The sequence below is a fragment of the Canis lupus genome, chromosome 27 (genome assembly GCF_011100685.1).
Source record: "Canis lupus familiaris isolate Mischka breed German Shepherd chromosome 27, alternate assembly UU_Cfam_GSD_1.0, whole genome shotgun sequence".
NCBI classification, from domain to species: domain Eukaryota; kingdom Metazoa; phylum Chordata; class Mammalia; order Carnivora; family Canidae; genus Canis; species Canis lupus.
The window spans coordinates 19,519,306-19,543,606 of record NC_049248.1 but is presented as its reverse complement, the minus strand read 5'-3'; the positions used below and the strand labels follow the sequence as shown (position 1 = coordinate 19,543,606).

Sequence of the window (24,301 nt, the reverse complement as noted above, 5' to 3'; positions counted from 1 at the left end):
CAATTTTGCCACTCATCTAGAATCTTAAGTTCCTGAAGTTTTCTCTCAATGTGCTGGATCTTGTTTCTTTTCTTCTCTTTCATTATGTGAGAGTCTTTGCTCTCTTCCTCACCACAGCCTTTAATACACTATATGGTAATGGCCATCAATCTGTGTGTATTCCCCACTAGCATGTAAGTGAGAATTCTGTGACAGGAGGAAGTGGTTCTGGCTTTAATCACTGCTATATTCCTGAAACTAGTTCAGGGTCTGAGACAGGAATTGCTTCACAAATATTTGTTGCATAAAGGAAGCTGGAGGGAAGGTAGAAGTTGATGCTTAAAAATATCTGGGGTACACTGACACCACGGTGGAAAACCCCACGCAATAGTTAGACTCCAGATCCCAGATGGGAGAAATCACATCAAATTTCATTTTGTAGCAGCGTGAAGGGGAAAGAAAACCTCCTGCCCACTGTGCTGATGAGTCTTTCTGTTGCTGATGTGTAGGCTTTTCCAAAGGGTTCTCAAAGATCCTGAACTGTATTTTGTCCAAACCTAAATGCCTCTTCCTTTTAGTATATGTGTGTGTGTATGTGTATATATGTATGTGTGTGTGTGTGTGTGTGTGTGTGTATATGAGGGTGAGTGACATAAAGAGTTCCTTTGAAAAAAAATGATGAAACATAGAGTAAATGAAGCATTCCCTTGAATCCTATAAGTGCCATATTCCTGAAAAATAATTTTAACAAATGCTAAAAACAAAACAAAAATTTGGCAAGTATATCATTAGCTTTTACATTATAAATGATGCCTCTAGAGATTATTATCAGCGGGGACACCAATTTCCTATTCATCCAGTAAGCTCAAGATAGGATATCTAGCATAGCAATCTCAAAAGAATCTGTATCATCACATAAAGTGGAAATGTAAGGAACTAATTAGTTATTGAGGCTTTTTTCTTTTTAGAACCATCAAACGAAACACATCCAAGTATGCATCCTTAGGATCTTGTTTCAACACTTAAGATTTACTTTATTCCATTACCGCACACTCAGTGAGTATGAATTCTTCTCCCAACAAGTTACTAACCTGGTCGATTTGGCTTTTTTGAGTTTACATGGTTAGCTGCAGAAACAGCGTAGGATGAAGTGAAGGATCTGCTTTTGGTGAGGGTCATCATCACTGGGTTATTCCACGAATCGGGACTAACAGAGCTATAAAGACAGAGCATAAAGAAAAATGAAGAAATTAGTCATCACTTATTGGGATAGATATTGCCAGAATACAATCACCATTTCCATAATCGGCTTTCCAATCTGAGTCATGGTCCAGGTTCAGTGGCAGAACCACTTTATTTCCAAATGAAAAAAAATAAGTTACCTGAACTCAGTTGCTGCTCATAAAAAATACTGTTACTCATAAAAAATACTGGGTTGATAAATGAGAAAAGAACTCGTCAAAAATACTGGGTTGATAAATGAGAAAAGCATTTACCTATTTATCCAGTCAATAGTAACCAGACACTTCTTACTGTACTACTGTAATTATGTTCCTCATAGATCTTCTAAACTTTGACAAATTAATTGGTTAAGATACAGGGGAACCTCCATTACTTCTGAATACCATGATGCTCCTTCTATGCTCTTTACTATTTACTATTCCTGGTGTTCTCTAAGTTCAAAAATTAAGTGCTTATAAAATTATTCAAAGACAATATTCATTGCAGTATTTTCTTATGAAGGAAAGGTTAGCAATTGGCTTTTAGCTTGCAATTTCTTTTATTAGTGATACCTAGAAAGAAAGGAGTGATGAGCCAAATCCTCTTGTAAATATGCTAATGAAGGACCTGCTGGAGAAAGGTAATGGATAGTGAGTCTTCATCTAGGGAATGCTTTTGTCAGGACATCCTTGGTTATTATTGTAAGCAAATCTGGAATTAATGGATGTATGGAAGGTTGGGGAAGAGAATGCTACACACCTATTAATTAATGGAAATAAATTTTGGAGCTGTTCCAAACCAAAATTTATCTGCATGCATGGCTCAAAATCTTGTGTTAAATCTAAAACAGAATCTACTGTAATTTGAGAGAGAAAAGAATTCAGGAAGCTGTGTTGACAATCTTGGAATGCTCCACTGGAAAAATGCTCAGTCTGCATTGTGCTAACACGTGTGTGCTTTCAAACATTAGTAAATTTCATACTGGGTAAAATCTCTAACTTGCATGAGTATAATTTGACAATGTGTCACCCTGCCAATCTTAGACTGGCACTATAAGTGGGGTCTGTCTGCGTGGCTAGTTGTAAAGAAACCTGAAATTGATAAAATTATGGAGTCATGAATGCTGGATATTTGCCATGTAGGATGTATAATTAATAGAATAATTTAGGGCAGCCCAGGTGGCTCAGCAGTTTAGAGCCACCTTTGGCCCAGGGTGTGATCCTGGCGACCCAGGATCGAGTCCCACATCAGGTTCCCTGCATGGGGCCTGCTTCTCCCTCTGCCTGTGTCTCTGCCTCTCTCTCTCTCTCTCTCTCATGAATAAATAAAATATTTTTGAAAAATATAGTAATTTAGAGTTGTTCCATAACCAAAATGGCTTCCTCTGCTCAAGCAACATTATGTATGCATTGCTTAGAATTCTACATGTTAAATCCAAACTAGAACATGTGCTAATGTGGAATAAAAGGATTTTTTTTAGGGTGCTGCACTGTCTCATACCTTTTGAAGGAAAGAATGTGGATACGTGTTTTGCTGTCCTATATCCTCTGATTATTAGTAAATTTAGGAAGGAATTAGATCTATAACTGTGTTGAGTTCCATTTAAAATTCTGACACTATGTTACCTCATTTCTTCTCTTGTTTTTTTTTTCATATTTTTCTCCAACTGTTGACTCAGGCATTTAAAAACTTCATCTTTTCTCCTAATTTCATAATAGTTTACAAAATAAAATATAAGAAAGATATTCGCAATATAGAATGAACTTCAGCAGTGACCAAATACAATGAAGCAAAGCACACTAAATAATATTTGTTTCATATCCCTCTTGAAATCTCATTCTAGGCATTTTAGAAATGCCTAGAATTTGGAAACAATGAAATCAAATAAAAGTTGGAATCTGGATAGATAAATACACAGTTTCTTTACAGCACTGTTCCCTTTCAACTTCTTTTGCTGGATTGAATGACTTACAAGATTTACTATGAAGAAATTTTATGCAATGTACATGTGGCCCAGGAGTTTTAACTTCTTAGTGCATAATACAATGAATAGGTTATTATTTTTCTATGCAGATTCTTAAAAGACCCTAATATTAACAGCATTTTATTAGATTTGTATATTTATTAATATCACAAAAAAATCTATTATGAAGGCTAGCCTGATAATTGCCTATTCCTTTAATAAAATCATTTAAAATGTGTTAATTTTGAAATGTTTTATAAAGTACAATTACATGGTACCTTTTAATACATAGGAAATTAATGAAGATAAAATTCTAATTATATAGTTCTTAATATTAACTTACTAAACAGTAACTCAATATATTTATGTATATGTAGATATATGTATATTTGTATATGTGCATTATAATTTACTGGCACTTTCAAATATATTGCTTTCTGTGATCCTTGCAACAGTTTTCAGCTTTGTATAGACTCTGACCTTCTTGATTCCTGTTTAGATTCCTCGTGAATATGTATGTAAAAATTTGGATTTTGGAGAGGAAAGTCACTTAGGGAAACCTTTACTTGGTCACCTCATTTTGAAAAAGGGAAAATTTTCTACAAGTCTGCTGTAGAAGATCTCAATCTCCTTCCACATGAGAAGACTTGGTCATCTTAGTTCTACCCTAAACAACTTCATCCTAGGTCTGAAAAGCCTTACCAGATTCCAAGTTTGTTGTTGTTTCTTTATTTTTAAATTGAGTTTATAGTCTCCTTTCTGCCTACCATAAAGAGGCACGGGTCAGTTCCAGGGCCGACTAGGAACGACTAGGGTATGATTTATTCCAGATGTTTTGATACATCTCAAGTCTACTCTTCTGAAGTACCTACTGATATCCTTCCACCTAGTTTACCTCCCAACTGTGCCACAGTTCCCTTTCTCCTCAGCATTCTTGGTAGTGGGTACTGAGGCTCCTCAGGACACACATTTTTGAGTGGCAGGGTCAAGATCCTTTAGATCCTCAGTCCAGTGTCCTTTCTACCCAGCTGTAGTTAAAACTCACCAGGAGTGAATCATCCAGCTAAATACCAAAGGGCTGCCCCTAATTTTCACTTCTTCTTGTTCTTTTGATCACAGTCCTCAAAGTCCTCAATAGAAAGACACACAAGGAGGAAAGGAAGAACTAAAAGGGCTGACAGAAAAAAACTATAAGGACTATATCTCCTATAAGTTTTGAAATCAATCAGTAGTGTCATCAATCAGTCTGCTAAGTGGAGACCAGGGCTGGAGATGATCACTGGCCACCTTTCTACTGTTTTCACCTGTGACAAAGAAAGACTCAACCAAAACCAGTTGAATTTAATGGTGGTACTATTGCCATTTATATATAGTTTTCCCTCCAATTCTCTTCAGAATGAATTTCATTTCTTCATAATGGTGAAAATTTGTATCATTTTCAGACTTTATATCAGGACTCTTAATAGGACAGGGAAATGAAGGAATAGTAAAATTAGATGTAGGAAAAAGTACCCTCGGGCAAGACAGTTGTTTTTTTTTTTTTTTTTTTTTTGACAAAGAAAATGAGTGAGATTGGACGCTCCTCCTTATCTATTTTGAAAATACATGATTATGAGTATTTATTTCATCAAACATGATGACAGGAACCCTGGAAGTTAAGCTCATAAAAGTTCTTGAAACATTCTTCATGATAATATCAACTATAGTCTCTAATATCATTTAAGAAAAAAAAGTACGAGAAATGAAATTTGATCAGAAGTAACAAAAAATTAGGGGATCCCTGGGTGGCTCAGAGGTTTAGTGCCTGCCTTTGGCCCAGGGTGCAATCCTGGAGTCCCGGGATCGAGTCCCGCGTTGGGCTCCCAGCATGGAGCCTGCTTCTCCCTCTGCCTGTGTCTCTGCCTCTCTCTCTATATATATGTCTATCATGAGTTAAAAAAAAAGTAACAAAATATTATAATTAATTATTATTAAAAGTGTACAAATGGATTTTTGGCAGAGTCACTGTGTGGTAAGAAAATCATACAGTGGGGCACCTGGGTGGCTCAGTGGGCTAAGTATCTGCCTTCTGCTCAGCTCAGATTCTGGGGTCCTGAAATAGAGACCCACACTGGGCTCCCTGCTCAGTAGGAAGTCTGTTTCTCTGTCTTCTGCTCCCCCTGCTTGTATCCTCTCTCTCTCACTCATCGTCTCAAATAAATAAATAAGATCTTTTTAAAAAAAAATCATGGAGCATTAACTATTCTATGACAGAAGTCTCAGCAAAGTGTGTTGGTAAAACAGCCTCTCTAAAGATATACACTGAGAACAAAATTCATATTCTTAAGGAGCAAATATTTAACTAGGATCCACTATCACTTATCAGTATTTGCTGCTGTACATACTGACAATGGTCAATATTTTCAGAGGAAGATATCACTAACGACCTGTAATTTGACCTTTGGGAAATGTTCATGAAACAGATTAGCTAACCTTCTCCTGTGGTGGTGTTTGAAGTTTTACAAAACTACAGGTAATAAGATGAAGTGGAATTACACTGATCTGTGAAATAAAGAATCATTTGAGTTTGCTTCTAATTCTATAGGTTCATTAGACTCTGTGGCATTAAGGAAGAAACAAATTACACATATTTTTAAATGACAAAGAAAGAAAGGTAGTAGTCATTAAACTCATGATTTGAAAGGTTTCCATATCTCTGCCAATCTCAAAATGGTGCTTTATTTATATTCAAGGCCGAGATCAGGAGAAAATTACTTCTAATACTGTCATCATGGAATTCAACAAAGATGTGGTTATTTTTCAGTGATTAGGGCATTAATAAGTACTAATTCAAATGTTTCAAAAACCTGAAATCCTATGGGAAATGTCCTAAAAATCACTGAATTCTTATAAAACATGCCATTCTTATTCTAACTAAAAAAGGACAAATACAAATACCTCCTTTCACAATGGTGTTTTCTTCAAAATTCTTTCTAGATCTTAACACTATCTTTTCTTTAGCTTTGGTAATTCTGGCTTTTAAGTCACTTTGTAAAATTATAATTAATATACTATATAAGGTTTGTTCTATTTTAAAATTGAGATATAATTGACATCTTAGTTTCAGGTGTACAATATAGTAATTTGATATTCATATCTATTGTGAAATAATCACTAAAATAGATCTAGTTAGCATCCATCAGCACACAGTTATAAAAAATTTTTTTCTGGTGGTGAGGACTTTTAAGATTTACTCTCAGCCACTTCCAAATGTGCAATACAGCATTATTAACTATAGTCACTATGCTGCATGTTATATCCCCAACACAATTATTTATAACTGGAAGTTTGTAACTTTTGAGCCCCTTCACCCATTTGGCACACTCCACCTCCTATCTCTGGCAATCACCAATTTGTGTTCTGCCTAAATAAACTTTAAATTACCAAATGTTTGAACATATCCACATGCTCTTAGGATGACAATCCATTTTTTGATCTGATCTTTTGCCTTTCATATAATGCTAAGATAACTGGTCTGGCTGGGGAAATCTAACAACAATGTGTAAATGTCAGGTTGGATGCCTTTGATTGAAGAATCTTAATATGAATCTCAGTCTACATAAAATCTAGCTTACCTCTACTCTGGGCTCACCTCTTCCCATCCTGTCACACTGGGAGGCATCACCTCAAGTCACTGTTCCCATTTATAAGTAAGACCATGCAACACAATTCAAGCCTAATTAGCTGATGTTAATTTGTATAGTGTTTTGCATTTAAACCATATATTTTCTTCATTTTCAAAGCGGGCCTCCAACCAAAAATAACTGGTTGGGCCACCTTTCCACTGTAATTTATAATTCCTTTTGGCAAGTAACTTCTCTAAGAGATGTGAAAGGAGCATTGCCTAACCTTGATGAAGGTGCTTCATGAAGTTTGATGCTAGCGCTACGGTCCCTCCGTACTGGGGCAGGCTCCAAAGTGGGTAGGCCCGTGGCTGAGGTGGTGGTTGTCCAAGTTGATGAAACTCGTCTCAACAAACCAGGAGGCAAACTCCTTCTCAGGCGCTAGGAAGAAGGAGTGCTGATTTTATTACCAAGCATATTTTTGATCTCTAACTTCTGTATAATACAAGGGGAGAAAATGGGTTTTTAATTGGAAGTGAATTTATTAAACTGTATTGGCTGAAATAATACCTATCTGAAATTTGGGTGCTCAGGAATTCAATAAAAGAATGAATATTATAAAATTAACAATTGGGAACTTCATTTAGATGATGATTTAAGGAATTATAGGATCAAGAGTCACTTACCTTTGGGAAAACTTTATATTTACATTAGTTTAATGAAATATACATAATTATATACATATTAGTTATTGTGAACAAAAGTTTTTTCCTCAAAAGTCATTTTGAGGTTAGGGGCATGGATTAATTTTTATCATCTTGAAAAATAGTCTTTACACTAAAGTGTTTATTAATTTAATTTCTTGATTTACACAAGGCAGGAACTGAGTATAAGATGTAACTCACAAAATGCACCACTTTTCTTGTGGCTAGCAGGACTTAGACATCACAAATAAGGGTAATGTCATCAGTACCAACTCATCTTAGCTGAGTCTTCTGTTACAGGATGACCTGTAGCCCTCTCATGACTATTTCTCCTCCTGGGATACCCTAAACAGGATATATGGCATCAAGGGCACGGAGGCAAGACTCTGAACTTATCAGGATGAGCACCAGCACTTTGAAGACGGTCTTCACATTAAAAATTAAAGTGAAGGCATCCTTCTAATACAACTACAGCAATATAATAGGTCAAAGCTCAACCCATTTGTATTTGTGGCTAGTTACTCCTAGTAAACAAATCACATAGGCATTGTTTACAAAGATGCATTCTGGTCTTCTGAAGATAGCAAAAACTCTTGAGAAGTATAAGGCACTTTGAGATTCCAGAACAGCTCTGATCCTAGTTTCCCATATTTCTTAAAGATCTGAATATGCATCTCAGAAGGTAATTAACAGTAAGCACTATAAATACCAGGACTGATACCTGAAAATCTCACTCACTTCATGTCAGTTTTGAGACTGAAAGGAAACAGTAAATCTCTCTCTATCCCTTTACTGTCACATCAAGCTTAGCCATACCATTCTCAGAGAAGCAGGTGTTCAAAAAAAAATTATGTAAATACCTAATGATAAAGTTGTGTGAAACACACATTCCCGAGTCCAGAGACTCACAACAGCTAACTTGTGGGTGTTGCTGACTGACCACTAGGCTCAAGAGGACCGATGCCTACTTACCAAACAGATAACCATACAGGATGTGCCAGAGATGACTTAAATTCTGATTTTCTTTTCAGTCTTTAATATAACCCATTTTCAACTAATGCAAGGTCTAAGCTGGGTGTAGGATCCTATTTCTTACAGCTGACATTTATAAAACTCTTATATCTTACATATAAAAAGAAGGAATTTACACATCACCAAGGCTATCTTTCACTCAAAGTAATCCAAAATCAATTAAAACTGAGTTCAAAACTTCTCGGATTTGGGAAAGCCAGGAGGGTACCATGAAGGATACCACACAAAGAAATCATGAGCAGGGGATCTTTGGGTTTCAGAGAGCAAGGGCTTTTAAACAGAGTAGGGCTTTAGCCTGCCCCTGCCTCTCACTGCTATATCCCTTGCCCACAAAACAGAAGCTGGTATATAGAAGTAGAAATTTATTCAAAGTCTGAATTAAAAAAATAAGCAACCCCAAAAGATAAAACTTTCATTTACAGAAGGCTGTTAGGTATCAGGATACAAGTCTTTACCTCTAAATTTTTACTACTTTGATCACCATGAGGAACACATCCCGAGTCACTGACATGAATCTGCATCTGGGTTTGGTGGTGACAAGAAACAGAACCAGGAGGCAAAAGAAAAGGTTTAACCTTTCCAGGGATATGTCATTAATACCTACCTTGGGGATAGCCAGCTTGTCTTTTTCAGAGCTTTCCTCAGAATCAGAACAGGTGTAATTTTCACTGAAGCAAACGACAGGATTCACGCGGGGCTTGTGAATAGCCTGGAAGGTGAGCTGGGTGCTGAGCAGGTTGCTCACTGCCCTCAAGGAGGTGCACACGTTGGGGGGCAGGGAAGGGTCTGCCAGGAGGTCGGTGATGAGGCCGTGAGCCTCACCCATCACGGCAATATCCACAGTAATACTGGTTCCTGAAGACTGAGACACCAAACAGAGGGACACCCAATGAGAAAAAGGCCTGAAGCTGAAGGTACCCGCACTGAAATGGGGCTTTTTCTGAAAACTGGGCTGATTGACTCCTTGAGGTTGCAATAAAGGAACATCCAAATCCCATTTCTGTTTCAAATTTTGCCAAAATGTGCCATGGCTTTTGTCATTTTTGTGTTTGTGGCACATATCTCAAAGTTAGAACTTGGGGAGGGGTGGGAGATATGTGAAGAAATTAAAAACATAAACACTAGTTTTTCAAAGGGAAGAAGTTGGGGGTTTGGGAGGCTAAGTTGGTTAAGCCTCTGACTCTTGGTTTCAGCTCAGGTGGTGATCTCAGAGTCCTGAGATGGAGCCCTGCGCTGGGCTCCGTACTTAGCTGGGACTCTACTTGAGATTCTCTCTTCCTCTCCCCTGCCCCTCACCTGCTCATGCTCCCTTGCTCACTTTCTCTCTAAAATAAATAGAAATATATATATTTATTTTAAAAAGGCAAGAAGTTTCAGAGAATTGTAAAAAAACTTCCTATCAGCCACTCCTTATGAAGAGCTCAACATTTTAATGCATCTTATTTAGAAGCATTCTAAAAGTAACATTCATTCTAAAAGTTACTTCATTCTAAAAGTAACATTAATATACCATAAACTTTCAAATATAGTAATATTGTAATGTTACAGTTAAGCCTGATATACAGTAGTTATTTATGGTTTTTTTTTTTTTTTTTGACAATTTTATTCACGAGAGAGAGAGAGAGAGAGAGAGAGAGAGAGAGCGCACAGTGGAGGAGGGGCAGAGGTGAGAAGCAGACTCCTGGCTGAGCTGGGATTGCCAACTCCGGGGCTCAGTTCCCAAGACCCTGAGATCATGACCTGAGCCGAAGGTAGATGCTCAACCAACTGAGTCACCCAGGTCTCCCTATGGTGTTACTTAATTAATACTATAGCTAGGCCCAAAAAGCCTTTGGCTTTTGATCAAATTCACATGTTGTCCTTCCTTTTCTTGTGCTTGGTAGAATAGCAATTTTGGTTCTGGTTTTCTGCGACACATCGGTCATATTTTCCAAACTGCCTATCAGACTGAGAGTCATTATTTGCTGAAGAAAGGAAAAGCACAGAAACAGAGGACAGGAATGTTCCCAATCCTGTTGCTCAGGCCAAAATGCCATCAGGAAAGCATGAGAGCAAGGGAGAGCATGGGCAGAGTCAAGTCCAAGAGGGTAGATGAACCTTAAAGACAGTCTATAGAAGACCATTAATATTGGAATATTGCCACAGTATGAGGCACAAGGAATCCACATAACTGTATAACGCACTAAGCCATCAGGATGGAGAATCTGGAATTAGGCTACTTATGTCTCAATTCTGACTCCTAACCCTACCACTTTCTATCTGCATGATCTCTGGCAAGTCATTAAGCTTCTGTGCTGTGATTTCTGCATCTGTAAAGTGGATATGGTAATGGCACCAACCTCAGAAGGTAATGATAAGAATTAAATGGGGAAATATATGTAAAGCACTCAATATTGTGCTGGCAACTGTAAGTGCTCAATACCGATAATGGTATAAATAATAATAATAATTCTGGAGTTTTTCAATAAAAGGCTATTACAAGTTTGGTTATGTATTTGGAAGAATAGTTTCATCATTCTCTCACAACACAGTTAAAAATAAACTCCACTTCACTGGTGGGGAAAAACATGTCATCAAAAAAGTGAATATGTATTATTATTATCAGAAAAATATAAGAATTATGAACACACCCAACATACATGAAGATGTATACTCTTATACCAACTATAAGTAATGGATAAATTTTTCTGTAAAAGCACAATATAAAATACTTATGTCTTTTACCATGGAATAATATTAGTATCCATAATAATCATAGTGACAGCTGACATTTGATCACCATAAGTCTACCAAGTAGCTACTTTATATATTAATTTCATTTTCATTATATATTTATTATAAAAGATAACTTGCCAGAATCCGATCAGATAGCTGGAACATGGAAACATGAGGCTGCAAACAAATACTCTGGTTCTACAGCTTAAATGCTGAACTAATACACCAAAATACATGTTGAACTTTTTAATCTAATGTTCCTAAATATATCTGTAATTATTTAATGGTTTATGTAATCACTGTGTTGTGTTCTTTTCTTTCTGGATGCCTAAATATCTATTATGAACCAATATAAAAATTTAAGTGCAATGCTAATAGTTTTAGGATAAACAATTATACATACTTCACGTATGTACCTACATTATCAACTTCAAAAGTGTTCGTGAAAAATGTCACTGAACTAAGTTAACATTCCCTTTTGGAAACATGTATTTTCAAGTGTATTCCTAATTACAATGCTTCTAAAAAACTCACTCAGTGTGACCTTCTAGAAGAGTAATATTTATTCCTATCCATGTTTTTCTAAGAAACTTAAAATAACAAGTCATTGTACCGTTTCCCTTAAAAAATGAAAATTTAAGTCAAACTTGTTTTTACGACATAACATTTTCAGACTTTCTGACAATGAAATTAACAGTTTATGTTCTAATAATAAATAATTAAAGAAGTTGCCTCAGATTGTTCTCACTACACAAAATTTACATACCTGAAGAAAAAGTAGAGCATGTTCACTAATAATTCAAATTATAATTTTTAATGCATTACTGGTCAGAGAACAAGTCTTTTATAATTCTCTAATGTTATGACTTTTTTATAACATTTTCTTTTTTTAAGTAATAGACAGATTTCGTATTCAGAAAAAAACAGATATTAAAAATTTTTAAAGTAACTTTAAAATATGAACAGAATTGGGCAGTCCTGTTGGCTCAGTGGTTTAGCGCCACCTTTGGTCCGGGTCGTGGAGTCCCAGAATCTAGTCCCACGTCGGGCTCCCTGCATGGGGCCTGCTTCTCCCTCTGCCTGTGTCTCTGCCTCTCTCTCTCTCTCTCTATCTCTCATGAATAAATCAATAAAATCTTTTTAAATAAATAAATAAAATATGAACAGAATTGAAAACTCATTCTAAGTCATTGTTATTGTTATGTAAGAGTTAAGAGAATAAGCACATTATGTATTTCCATGCTATGTATGCCATCACTTTTGTAAAAGGAAAGGTCTTCAAGCAAAAACAAATATTCATGCCAGTAAGAATTATTCATACAGGAAATAGCAAAAACAAAAAACAAAAACACAAAAACAAAAGCGGACATTTTTACTGTTTAAGAAGGATACTCTAATGAAGTATACTTACTACTGGAATGAAGTCAGGTCTTTGCTACACTGGTTTTCTGACTCAAGAATAGAACTGTTTAACAGTCAAAAGTTGCATCACACATAGAAGTTATCACGACTTGTTGGCTCAAATAACTAAAGGCTTCAATGAGGCATAAAATCTGAAACCAACAATCAGATTTGCTTGCCACAAAATTGCCAAGGCTAACCACATGTGATACGCTCAAAGACAGATGGGCCCCTATTTCAATAAGCAGTAGGCAAGTGATAAAGACACAGGCGTGTCCAAGGAGTAGCTAGTAAGGAATTTTAGGAGAGAAGGGCTTTGGATGATGATAGAGTTTTTTTTTTTTTAATCAGATGATACAAAATATGAAAAAGAGTGAGTCACACATTGCCATACTCTATCCAACTTTAAAAATAATGTAAGTTTCTAGGTAATACCAACAAATGCTCAGAAATATTCTATTTAACTGATGAAATCTTAGTGATAATAAATACTAAAGGTTAAGTTTATATGAAAGCTACTTTAAAGGAAAGTCTTAAGCTAACAGCCCAAAATCATCTTTGAGTGCAGTAATGAACTATACTAAAGCATGAAACCACAGTTGGGTCTTTTTAGGGTAGAGATAATAAAACAAATCTTTTGCTTTAAAAAAAGAAAAGGGACCAAGTGATATGAGACATTCTACTCTGCAAGCTCTACTTATAATAGAAATATTTATACTTAACATTTAAGAAGATGCAAGTTTAATTCCCTGGATGTTATTTAAATGACAACCAAATTTGGATTGCTACCTTTAAATAGAAAATCTGGAATTTAAGCCTGATAAACAGTAGAGGAAAGTGTAGTTTTTTGTGTTCAACCAAAAATAAATCTCTTGGTAAAACCACCACTTTTCAAAGCACACAGGACTCAAAATGTTTTCCCTTTTCCCCATTATCTCCAACCAGTCTACTTTACCATCTCTGGGATGTGAATATATAGATGCCTTGCTACAGAATATGATCTAGTTGCTTCCAAGTTACTTTACTCATTGTAAACAAAAGTCCAAGAGAATCTGGAGTTATAGATAAGAAGTTAAAGAAACAATAACAAATACACTTATAAACACCACTAAACGTAACTCCTAGATTAGCATGTATTAATCAATTCAAGTATAGGACATTTGTTTTCACTCTTAACTACAGCTGTGCTAAAACTTCGAAATTACAGTATTAGTATGATGAAAGGGAAAGCTCTGAATATGTGTAGGGGTTAGAAATGATGTGCATTTTGTGAAAGGCAACTAAGTTTCTAAATTACCCCAAGAGGCAAATTTTGAAAAATTCCAACAAATAAATCCATGTGATCAAATTACTAATAGCATGTATGTAAAATAAAATTATTATCTTTAAGTAACATGCCAGGTTATTAATTGCAACACCGTGTTGGGGTTACTGTCAAAATATTATTCAGATGGAGGGAATTCCTAAAAGGCATAACTGTTAAGCAGTTTTAGGAAATAACTACAGGAACAAGGTGAATGAAAACAAAGAAGTCAACAAATACCATTTCATTTAAAGAATGAAAAGATGTTCGAGAAAAATCAGAAAGGGACTGGGAAAATTGAGGTCAATAACAATTTGCTGTTCAAAATGATCAGGGAGGCTATCTGGTGTAAAAAGTGGGGTGAAGGTAATGCATCTGATTCTTGATGAATTCGTCGGAGGCAGTACCAATATAGTCAAGTTATAGCTTTTCATCCTATATATTTTGAAGCAAAGATTAAACTGATAACTTCATCAAATGGGTTACATACATCCCTGCTTAGAAGTGGAAGATATGAGGCAGCCCCGGTGGTGCAGCGGTTTAGCGCCACCTGCAGCCTGGGGTTTGATCCTGGGGACCCTGGATAGAGTCCCACGTCAGGCTTCCTGCATGGAGCCTGCTTCTCCCTCTGCCTGTGCCTCTGCCCCTCTCTCTCTCTGTGTCTCTATGAATAAATAAATAAATAAAATCTTTAAAAAAAATTAATAAGAAGTGGAAGATATGCTATCACTCTCAAGTCTTCTGCCTCAGTGAATTAGTAAATCATCTGATGAGTCATTTGCTTTGGACATTAATTTATTCTAACTGGAAAAAAAAAAGAATCAGAAGCAGTATAAAAGCCTCTCTTCAAAATTCTACATGGAACTCCAAGATAGGCTGCAAGTGCCAAAGAACCAGAATTGAGATAATTACCTTCGTAACCTAGTTGAGATGCTGTACATCTTGAATCAGACCGCCACGTTGTTTAACATTTTAACTTAAGATGGATTCTAAAACTAATCACAAGTTTACTCTATGCAATACTGTATCAGCTGGGGGCACACAGGCTCCCCCCATAAAGTCAGAGAACTGGGTTAGATCTTCCTAAGGTAGCGTGAGATTGCTAATCTCACCCAAGCTCTACCTTATAACGTATTATTGAGTCACTGAGGCAGTTTCCTTTCTATGCTAAAATGCCTGGTGGCATTCAGTGCTCAGGAGGAAGAGGCTATTCCCTGGAACTTCCATAGAATTCTCCCAAGCGCTGAGCTGTACATTTGCTCAGTGTCAGTTTCCTTTGGTCCCTACTGGTCTGTTCAGGCCAGTTGTATTTTGTCACTGTAAATTACCTATGCTAATAAAATATCCATAAACCAGTGATAACATGAGTAAAAACCAGAAAAGTTGCTTTAAAAACTAAGTTGAACAGCTTTAAAGACTTCATAAATACATTTCACAAAAGTGAGGCCTTGATAGCAATTTCTGTTAAATTAATAGGAGAGGTAAAACTGTGAGCATTCAAAAGGAAAACGATAGCCTATCTGAAAGATTTGAACTCAGAATACTTTCAAGTACCCAACTCATTTCCACTGTGAAATAAATTGAAGGTGGCAGTTGTGTACAATGAAGCACTGGTGTATGTGCACATGGAAGAAAGACAACTTTCCAGTCTAATCAATACAGCGGACATGTTCTCAAAGAGAAACATTCTTGGATCTTCACGGAAAAGATTTGTGAAAGCCTGCATATTCCTATGTATTAAGTTAAAGCCTATTACAAGAGGCACAGAGAATAAAGGTCAAATTTTTATAATTCTCTGCTTTAAAACTTTTAAAATGAACAGACCAATTACAGTCCTGATTATATCTGTTAAGAGAGCTCCACACCATTTTAAACCCAACACCTTTCACTTGAAAGACCTCCAGTGAAAGGAACTATTTATTATAAATAGTTCTAGCTACTCATCATAGCTATTCGTTACCAGCCCTGAAACAAGATGGAGAAAGTAAAGTCTGGTTTACGAATTAGCACATGAGGTGCAAAAAGGAACGAGACTTTTTTTCATCATGTAATATGGAACTTTGTATGTGTGAGAAGTTGGAAAACAAGGTTGTAAAGAACTGGGATAAAAGAGAGGAAGTTTTACCCTTTCATCAATATCCAATTTTTATTTTATGAATTAGTACATGAGGGTTTTAAGAGCAGAGGATCTAGAGTCAGCCTGACTATATCCAAATTTCAGGTCTGCTGAGATTTTCAAAAACTTCAATTGCCTCCCTTGCTTGTTTTCTCAGCTCTGAGCAGGGCATGGTAATAACATTTACTGTATAGTATTGTTGATGATGAAATGAAATCATGCACACAAAGATCCAGCAGAGTTGCTTGGCCCACAGGACACGTTAGATAAATATTATATATCCCCACCATTATTATTACTGCACTGAAAGCATCATGTGGTAAATTCTGCACATGGCACGTATGTTTGCCTTCAACATATACTGGGCTAGTAGTCTTTTCCTAAGTGATGGCAGCATGGAGACAGAACTTCTTTATCACACAAACAAAATATCCAAACCAAAAACCTGAATACTTTTGCTTCTTATTCTAGGTAAATACAAAGACTGTGCTCCCTAGTCCCATATACTCATAATAGTTCTGAGATTAATTTTAGGCTCTCAGAAAGTCCTGGTTTCAGTTAATACGGTTGATTGCACTGGTATAATTTATAACACAGTATGTGAAAGGGATTCTAAAAGCAGGCATCTTAGCTCCATTGTTGGAAGGTTTTTTTTTTTTTTTTTCTTCTTCTTCTATTTAGTCATCCTGGGAGGCACCCTGGGAGGCAAACATAGCATGGGAAGAACATTCTCAGGGTGAAGAGGGAGTTGGGAGAAGAGAGGAGTAAACAGTGTAAGGGATGACACATAAAAGGAAAGAGTCACTGGGACTGTTCTTACCCAACTTTGGTCCTCAATGCTGGGAAAAGATGCCTGGTGGGTTTTTGGGAGCAGTCTCCTCCATCTCTAAAGCACACTTTGCCACCCCAACCCTCCACCTCTTTCGCTGGGAGGCTGTCTGTGGGTACCAGGGAGTAGCATCTTGGTCTTTAATGTACTAAATTCACTTAGAAGGTGAGCTGGATTGATAAATGGTCTTTGGTGTATTACTGGTTCTGACCTCAGAGCCAGCAAAATTGCATATGTGTTTATACTTTCATAGGACCCATTTATAATTTTAGACTTGAAGTTGGTTGGGAAATTTTTGAAAAATGAAATCATGTGAAAATTTTGCAGTAACTCATTGTAGGCTGAACTTTGGCTATATGCCATCCTGAGGAAGCAGATGTTTGCTTATTTTAATTTTCTGGCAGGGAATATGAGTTTACATTTGGATTTTTCTCCTTAAGATAATATATATGTACAGTAGGAGGAAAACATATAGGGCCCTTCATCACACTACTTTCTAACATCGCTGTGAACTGACCTCATGTGAGTGGTGAGACACAGCAAAAATGCAGTAGTTATCAAAATCCTTAACTTCCTTCTCTTTTGATGTTCAAAGAGCATTCCACATTACCAGACAGGATGTAGCACGTGGCCTTGTGTCCTTATAGATTTCCCCATAATCTATCTGTCAATAAGCCAAGAATTGTTAAAGCAGCCCCTCTGTTTTCTAAGTATCTTCCAAGACACTAGCAAATTCACTCCACAGCCTCAAAAAACAACAATTAACACAGAATATTGTTTTTTTTTTTAAATTTAGGCAATAAAACATACTTATTACATCATTTATGCTAGTAAGCACCCATATTGCTAAGATAACCTCAGCTGCCTCTGACTTCCAGGCTGGTTCTGTTTCTTCTAATTAGAAAAATATGGGATGGGGATCCCTGGGTGGCTCAGCGGTTTAGCACCTTTCTTCAGCCCAGGGTGTGATCCTGGAATCCTGGGATCGAGTCCTGCGTTGGGTTCCCTGTATGGATCCTGCTTCTCCCACTGCCTGTGTCTCTGCCTATCTCTCTCTCTCTCTCTCTCTCTGTGTGTGTCTCTATGAATAAATAAATAAAATATTTTTTAAAAAAAGAAAGAAAGAAAAAGAGGGGATGGCTGGTGAAACTACAAGGAACTTGGGTAAGGAGCTCTTCCAGCGACAGCTCATGCAAATGAAGGTGGGAAGGCTTGGAGAGTATAAATTGCTATATAAATAAAAAGCACTATTATTTCTGTTAGGGGAAGAAACTGGATTTTCTGACTGAGCATAAGTTTAGAAATACAGAAAAATTAAGAATCTCTGAAATAAAATAATTCATAAAAGTTGATGAGTTTTGATGGTCTTCGATTGGTTAGATTTTGAGAATTGCTATTAAACTTGAACTTGAGGTCTCAGTCGGCTTAGCCTAAAAACAATTTCAGTGAACAACAGATGGCAGTATTCTGCCTTTTTAAAGAACTCTAATTGTCGGAAGATCTTTTTGAATGAGTGCTGCTTCCTCATAACTGGTAGAGTTTAGTTTCTTTTTTTCCATGGGGGTGAGGGGGAGACCTAAAAAAAAGAATAACTTACAAAAGACAATTGGTAGAGAGTAATACAAAATTTTAAATTGTGTTCTCTCTCTCAGGACCACTGTTAAAGTGAAACTATAATTACATCATTAATAATTCTCAATTACAAGCATTTCAGTTCTGTCACCCTTCCCCATTTTCATGAGGTAAACTTTGTAACAATGACCCATTTTCACAATCTGATTGAAATTCTTGCCCCACATGCAATTTTGCATTGTGATTAGAATGTCCATAAGACAAAACAAAACAAAAAAAATCAAAATATGCATTCTAACACAAATAGTTTTGTGAGCTTTCATTGGCATTTATCTGCCCTGTGTTATCTATCACCAGACTCTCCTACCTCATGGGCACCTACTTATCTATGCTACTGATTTGCTCCTAATGTTGCCTAACTGGGAGCTCTTCCCTCCAATTGCTGCCATAGCACCCAGACTGCTTACCACATGAGTGCCTGGAACTCATATGCTGGAGTACCCCAAAACAAAAGCAAATAAATGAAAAACCGTGGAAGCTGTAATTCAGAGAAATCTTGCATCTCTCACCAATTCTCACATGAATTCTTAGAATGTCTCTGTCATAAGCACTTGTGATAGTTTTCAATTCAACTTTTGACATAGGATCTTGATAAAGATTCATCTTACTCTTCTAGGCTAAAAGTGTTACAAGGACAAAGGGAATCCTAGTTTCTACACTAGTTTAACTCCAGACTCCTGGCTAATATCTGATAATCGTCAGGCATTAAATGATATTAAAAATGAGTTAAGTTGTAAGTAGCATATTCTAAACCTCAAGAGAAGTAAATATCCTCTCTCCCGGTTCTATGCTTTGAACAATATAGAAAGACAAATGACAGTGTCTAAGGTATTTCCTTCAAACAAATAACTATTTTCTGAAATCCATCCTGAAACATTTAACCTTCTAGCACAATTTCAATGTTCAGATTTTAATTTAAATAAAAATGTTGAGAATTGTTACACTGAAATACTGGAGTCATAAATAAAAATTGAATTTAACAAATTGATTCTGGCCTAACTGCTAGGCAGAAAACAGTGAAGCTGCTGAGAAAAATAGTGCCAACCAAAAAAGTGACTCTACACTTTTTTCTATAATCTGGTACATCTATGGAGAAGAGCAAGCCAAGGACTCGGGTATATATAGGAGTATTTTGGGGGAAAAGATTTAAAAGGCTTGGAAGTAGGGGAAAAAGTGACCTTTTAGTGATAACACTCAGATGAAGTACAGAGTGCTTCAGGTTGAGAAAGATGTGTCTGTGTATAGCAAAGTGACTATAGTTAATAATCCTGAAATATATATTTGAGAGTTGGTACGAGAGTAGATCTTCAAAGTTTTTATCACAAGAAAAAAAAATCTGTAATGATGTGTGGTGATAGATGTTAACTAGACTTACTGTGGTGATCATTTTGCAATATACATATATATCAAATCACTGTGTTGTACACTTGCAACTAATATAATGTTGTATGTCAGTTATGTTCAAATTTAAAAAGAGAAGAAGAAAAGGATGTGTCTGGAGAGGTTTGAGGGAATACATCATGACAGGAACATGAGCCAAATGCAAGAACTTTGATTAACTACTAAGAGTAATGAGAAACCCCTGCAGGGTAGTGACAGCATCACTACTGTGGAGGAAGGAGTCAGGCTGACTTTTAGGCTGATGGCTTAGATAGACAGAATCACAGGAGAAGGATGTTTTGATGTGGATGCTGAGATATTCAAATTTGAGTAAACATGTGACATTCACAGGATGATTAAAGTTGCACATCTGAACTGAAAATACACATCCGGGTATCAATGACACAGATATGGTCATTTCAACAACACCCCACATGGGAATGTATAAAGACAAAAAAAAGTGGACTGAAGGCAGGGCCATAATCAATATCAATTTGCAAGGGTCAGGGAGAGAAGAAACTCACAAAGGAAAATGAGAAAACAGCTGAAAACTAAGAGTGTAGGGTCAAATGGGTCATGCAAATGCTTTTGTCAAGAGGAGAGGAGTGGCCAGTGGTGACCCATGAAATTTGAGAGATTAATAAATTCTAAAAATATTCATTAGTTTAGTATCTGGCCAGTCACTAGTAACACTAAAGAGAGCAATTTTAGTAACATGCTGTGGTTGTAAGTCACACTATAATAAACTAAGCAAAGAAAAGAAGATATGAAGGTGGAGACAATGCATGATCTCAGGGTCCTGGGATTGAGCCCCATATCAGGCTCCCTGCTCTGCAGGGAACCTGCTTCTCCCTCTCCCTCTCCCTGTTTCTCCCCTTGCTTGTGTTCTCTGTTTCTCTTCTCTCAAATAAATAAATAACATCTTTAAAAAAAGAAGAAAATGGAGATGATGTAGACAATTCTTTCCTAAAAACTAGCTATAAAATGGGCGATCAAGGTATGTCTGTATCCAGAGGGTAAAGAGGCTCTAAAGAGCTAGAAAGTGAGCAAGCACAAATGTTGAAGAGGGAGATCCCACCAGTACGAGGGGTTTCAAATGCAATGCAAACAGTGGGAATGATAAAGAGATGGAGGTCCAAGAGAAGGAAACCCTTCACAATGGAGGATACCTTTCCCAGGGTAACAGTGAGAAAAAAGACTAGATCTGCAGGTGAGAAATGAGAATTCCTCTACTTTGGCTTTTATCTAACTCTGAAGATGAGTCATGAGCCCCTTGTTGAGAAAGTGATGTAGGCAATGTTAGAAGTACAGAGGAGAACGAAGAACATTTGAGAAAGGAGAAGGAACAGCTGGCTAGATTCTCAGGCAATACTGTAGGTCCAGCTGAGGTTAGAGACTTCAGCTCCAATATGTTGTTTATGTGTTATTTCCAGTGTTACTCAGCACGAAATTTTGCACGAAAAGGCAACAAGGTGGAAATAGGCAGGGTGAGCCAGATTGGGAAGAAAGAAGACTGAATAAGTGGACCAGAGATCCTGGGGAAGTGGAAGAGCAGGTGAGAAAGCAGTAAAGCTTGAAGAAGCATGGAGCCAGAATGCAGGGTCAGGTGTTTGTATGAGAAGAACAAATGCAGATTCCATTAGTAGACCAGTCTCTCAGGCATAGAAGGTTTCTGCTTCTTATTAGCAGAAAACAAGGTTGGAAAGGAAATATGAAGCCAGATTTCAGATGCCCGTGAATGAAGGACAAAGTTTTCTAATTCTATGAGCTGGTAATTGAGTGAGGAAAGAAGTCTGAGAAGGAAAATGATGTAATCGAACAGTACACAGCGCTTGAGGAAGAGAAAGGTGTGGATAGGAGACGACAGGTCTGACCATGGTTGCTGAACCAAAAATGTGGGAAACTAGGCTACTTGAAGCATGAATGGCCAGGGAGGGAAGAGGGAAAGTAACATTAAAGAGCGTAAGTGCACTCGTACAGTGATTCAACACTGAGACATGAAAACAAAAATGTATTTATTCCTGTAGTTGTCTTCTTCTACTCTGTCCACAATATTCTCAGTTCCTGCTCTTGAAAATTTCTTCAAACGCTCTTGCCTTCACAAAATCAAATGTAGGGAGTTCACTTGTCAGTGTATCCACATTGGGTCTCAGCCACTGTCTAAGAAAATGTTCTCTTTTTGATAGATCATGGTAGTAGCCCTCTACAGTGTAAACAGAGAGGGTGAAGGGATTCTCTTAAAAGCCCCAAGTTGTTTTAACACAACATCCAACACTTCATAAATGTATTTTTAAACTCAGTAAATTCCAGTTTCTACAACTAAGCAAAGATACCATAAATTATGTAACAAGGTTTCCAAACTTATAAATAGATCAAATTTCAAAACGCTTTTACATCAAATTTGTTTTGGAACTTGGAATGAATTTTTCTAGAGAAATAATACTATAAACAGTGATGAAACTTCTAGGCCAGCTTACAAAAACTTATACACCTCTTAATAATAGGTATGATAGTATTTTTGTTCTACATTGTAAATACACCCTATTTCAATCACACTGCAATATTTTAAGACAAACACATTGTATCAAAACAAAATATGGAGGCACTGGGAAACATCCATTCCCGCATCGTTTACTCAACAAATATTAACTGAAAATGTACTGGGTACCTGATACTATCTACACCCCGGGGCCAAGGAGATGAATGAGTTTGGCAGCTGCCCTCGAGGATCCTGCAGTCTAGTCTAGTGGATGATGCTCAGAGGACTAAAAGTGATCAGAGGACTGAAGAGGAAGCTGAGAGAACCCTGTGATGAATCACCACCACCCCTGGTTATGAGGTGAGGAAGAAGTTGTTTCTCACAACGCATGTCTCCAAACACCTACATGTGGCCAACTTTGAAAACGGCTGCCCTGCTATCACTATCCATACTTCTCCTCAAAGTAGGATGAAAATAAAATCCAACTCTCCATAGAAGTAAGAGAAGGGGGAGGGACTGATTACAAAGATACTCATCACTCAAATACAGATACATCTGGTTTCTTGAAGTTTCCCTCAAAATTTTCAGCCCTTAGAACTCTCAAAGCTCCAACACCTGTCTCAATTTGTTTTTTAAGATTTTATTTATTTATTCATAGACACAGAGAGAGAGAGAGGCAGAGACACAGGCAGAGGGAGAAGCAGGCTCCATGCAGGAGGCCCGATGTGGGACTCGATCCAGAGTCTCCAGGATCACACCCCAGCCTGCAGGCGGCGCCAAACTGCTGCGCCACTGGGGCTGCCCCCGGTTCAATTTTGAAGCTTGGATTTCAAGACTCCTCAACTTCCCATTCCCCCAGTAAAGAGTAGGGAATTTGAAGCTCCCTTGCTATTCTGGGCAGTTGAGGGTCTGCTTCTTGCTAACGGGTTTTAAGGGATGAAGTAAGCTTACCTGTGAACCATTTTGCATGCAGAGAAGATTTGAGGAAAATATTAAAAGTTAATAATATCATTTCTTGATTTTCCAGAAGGTAATTCACAGCTCTATAAATTATAACATGAATGACTTTCAACGTTTGAAACTAGGGCAAAAAAGGCTAAGCTACTTGTCCAACATTACATGGATGGTAAGTGGCAGAGGTGGAATTCAACCCAGACAATCTGGGTTAATCACAATACTAAGCTGTCAATATTTTGGGGTAACTGTCCCTATGTATGGTCACTTACCTCTGATGATATAAAATATCTTTGTCAATTTGTTACCCACTGTTAGTTTGCAAACTCTTCCTTCAATTAATCTTCATCAATTTAGGTTTTCGTTATCAAGAGGAACTTATTAACACCCTCTGTATTCTCTGAGAATTCATGTTATACTCCTTTCCTTTACATCTTTTTTTTTTTTTTTAAATCAAATTAGACTCCTCTCAGAACTATGTTTTTAGGGAAGATCCCACTACTGTTTCTCCATCAAGAAAAACGTCATTTACTTTTTTCTCTTATTTCCCATACGTAAGCCAGACCTCATATAATATTTGCTCCTGGATGGAAAAACTGGTGGTTCTTATATAGAGACTTCTGTTGCTAATAGGAAAACATCTGTCTTCATTTTCCTTTTAGGTAGTAATGAAAATAAAATTTTATAATGCATCTGTCTACAAGTCTGGTTTAATTACTTCAGTTTAAGAAACTGGTTTTAGTTATAATCTTATTATATTCATAATGTTTTGAGACACTCAGGTAATAAATATGATTATCTCCGGGTCAACAGACCCCAGTAACTCACCAAGATATTTAATCGGCAGATGTTGAACAGGATTATAAAGGTTCTGTATGAAAGGCATTTCAAAATGATACCCTACCCCTCATGTTTAATGACAAGGTGTCACTGAGTGAAGAGGAAACCAAGCAAGAAAAGAAGTCATTTGGTTACAATGATGAGTCACTCA

The 24,301-nt window shown here is 36.9% G+C and overlaps 1 protein-coding gene across 2 annotated transcripts in view; it reads right to left on the bottom strand.

Annotated features, from left to right (window-relative positions):
- The window catches only part of PDE3A (phosphodiesterase 3A), a 316,383-nt gene that overhangs the window by 55,142 nt on the left and 236,940 nt on the right, over positions 1-24,301 (bottom strand). For both annotated transcript variants that reach the window (XM_038576971.1, XM_038576972.1), the window contains exons 3-5: positions 9,106-9,363; positions 7,052-7,206; positions 1,071-1,195 (exon numbers count right to left, since the gene is read on the bottom strand). In XM_038576971.1, the coding sequence (XP_038432899.1) occupies positions 1,071-1,195; positions 7,052-7,206; positions 9,106-9,363 (538 nt within the window). The remainder of the gene's footprint in view (positions 1-1,070; positions 1,196-7,051; positions 7,207-9,105; positions 9,364-24,301) is intronic.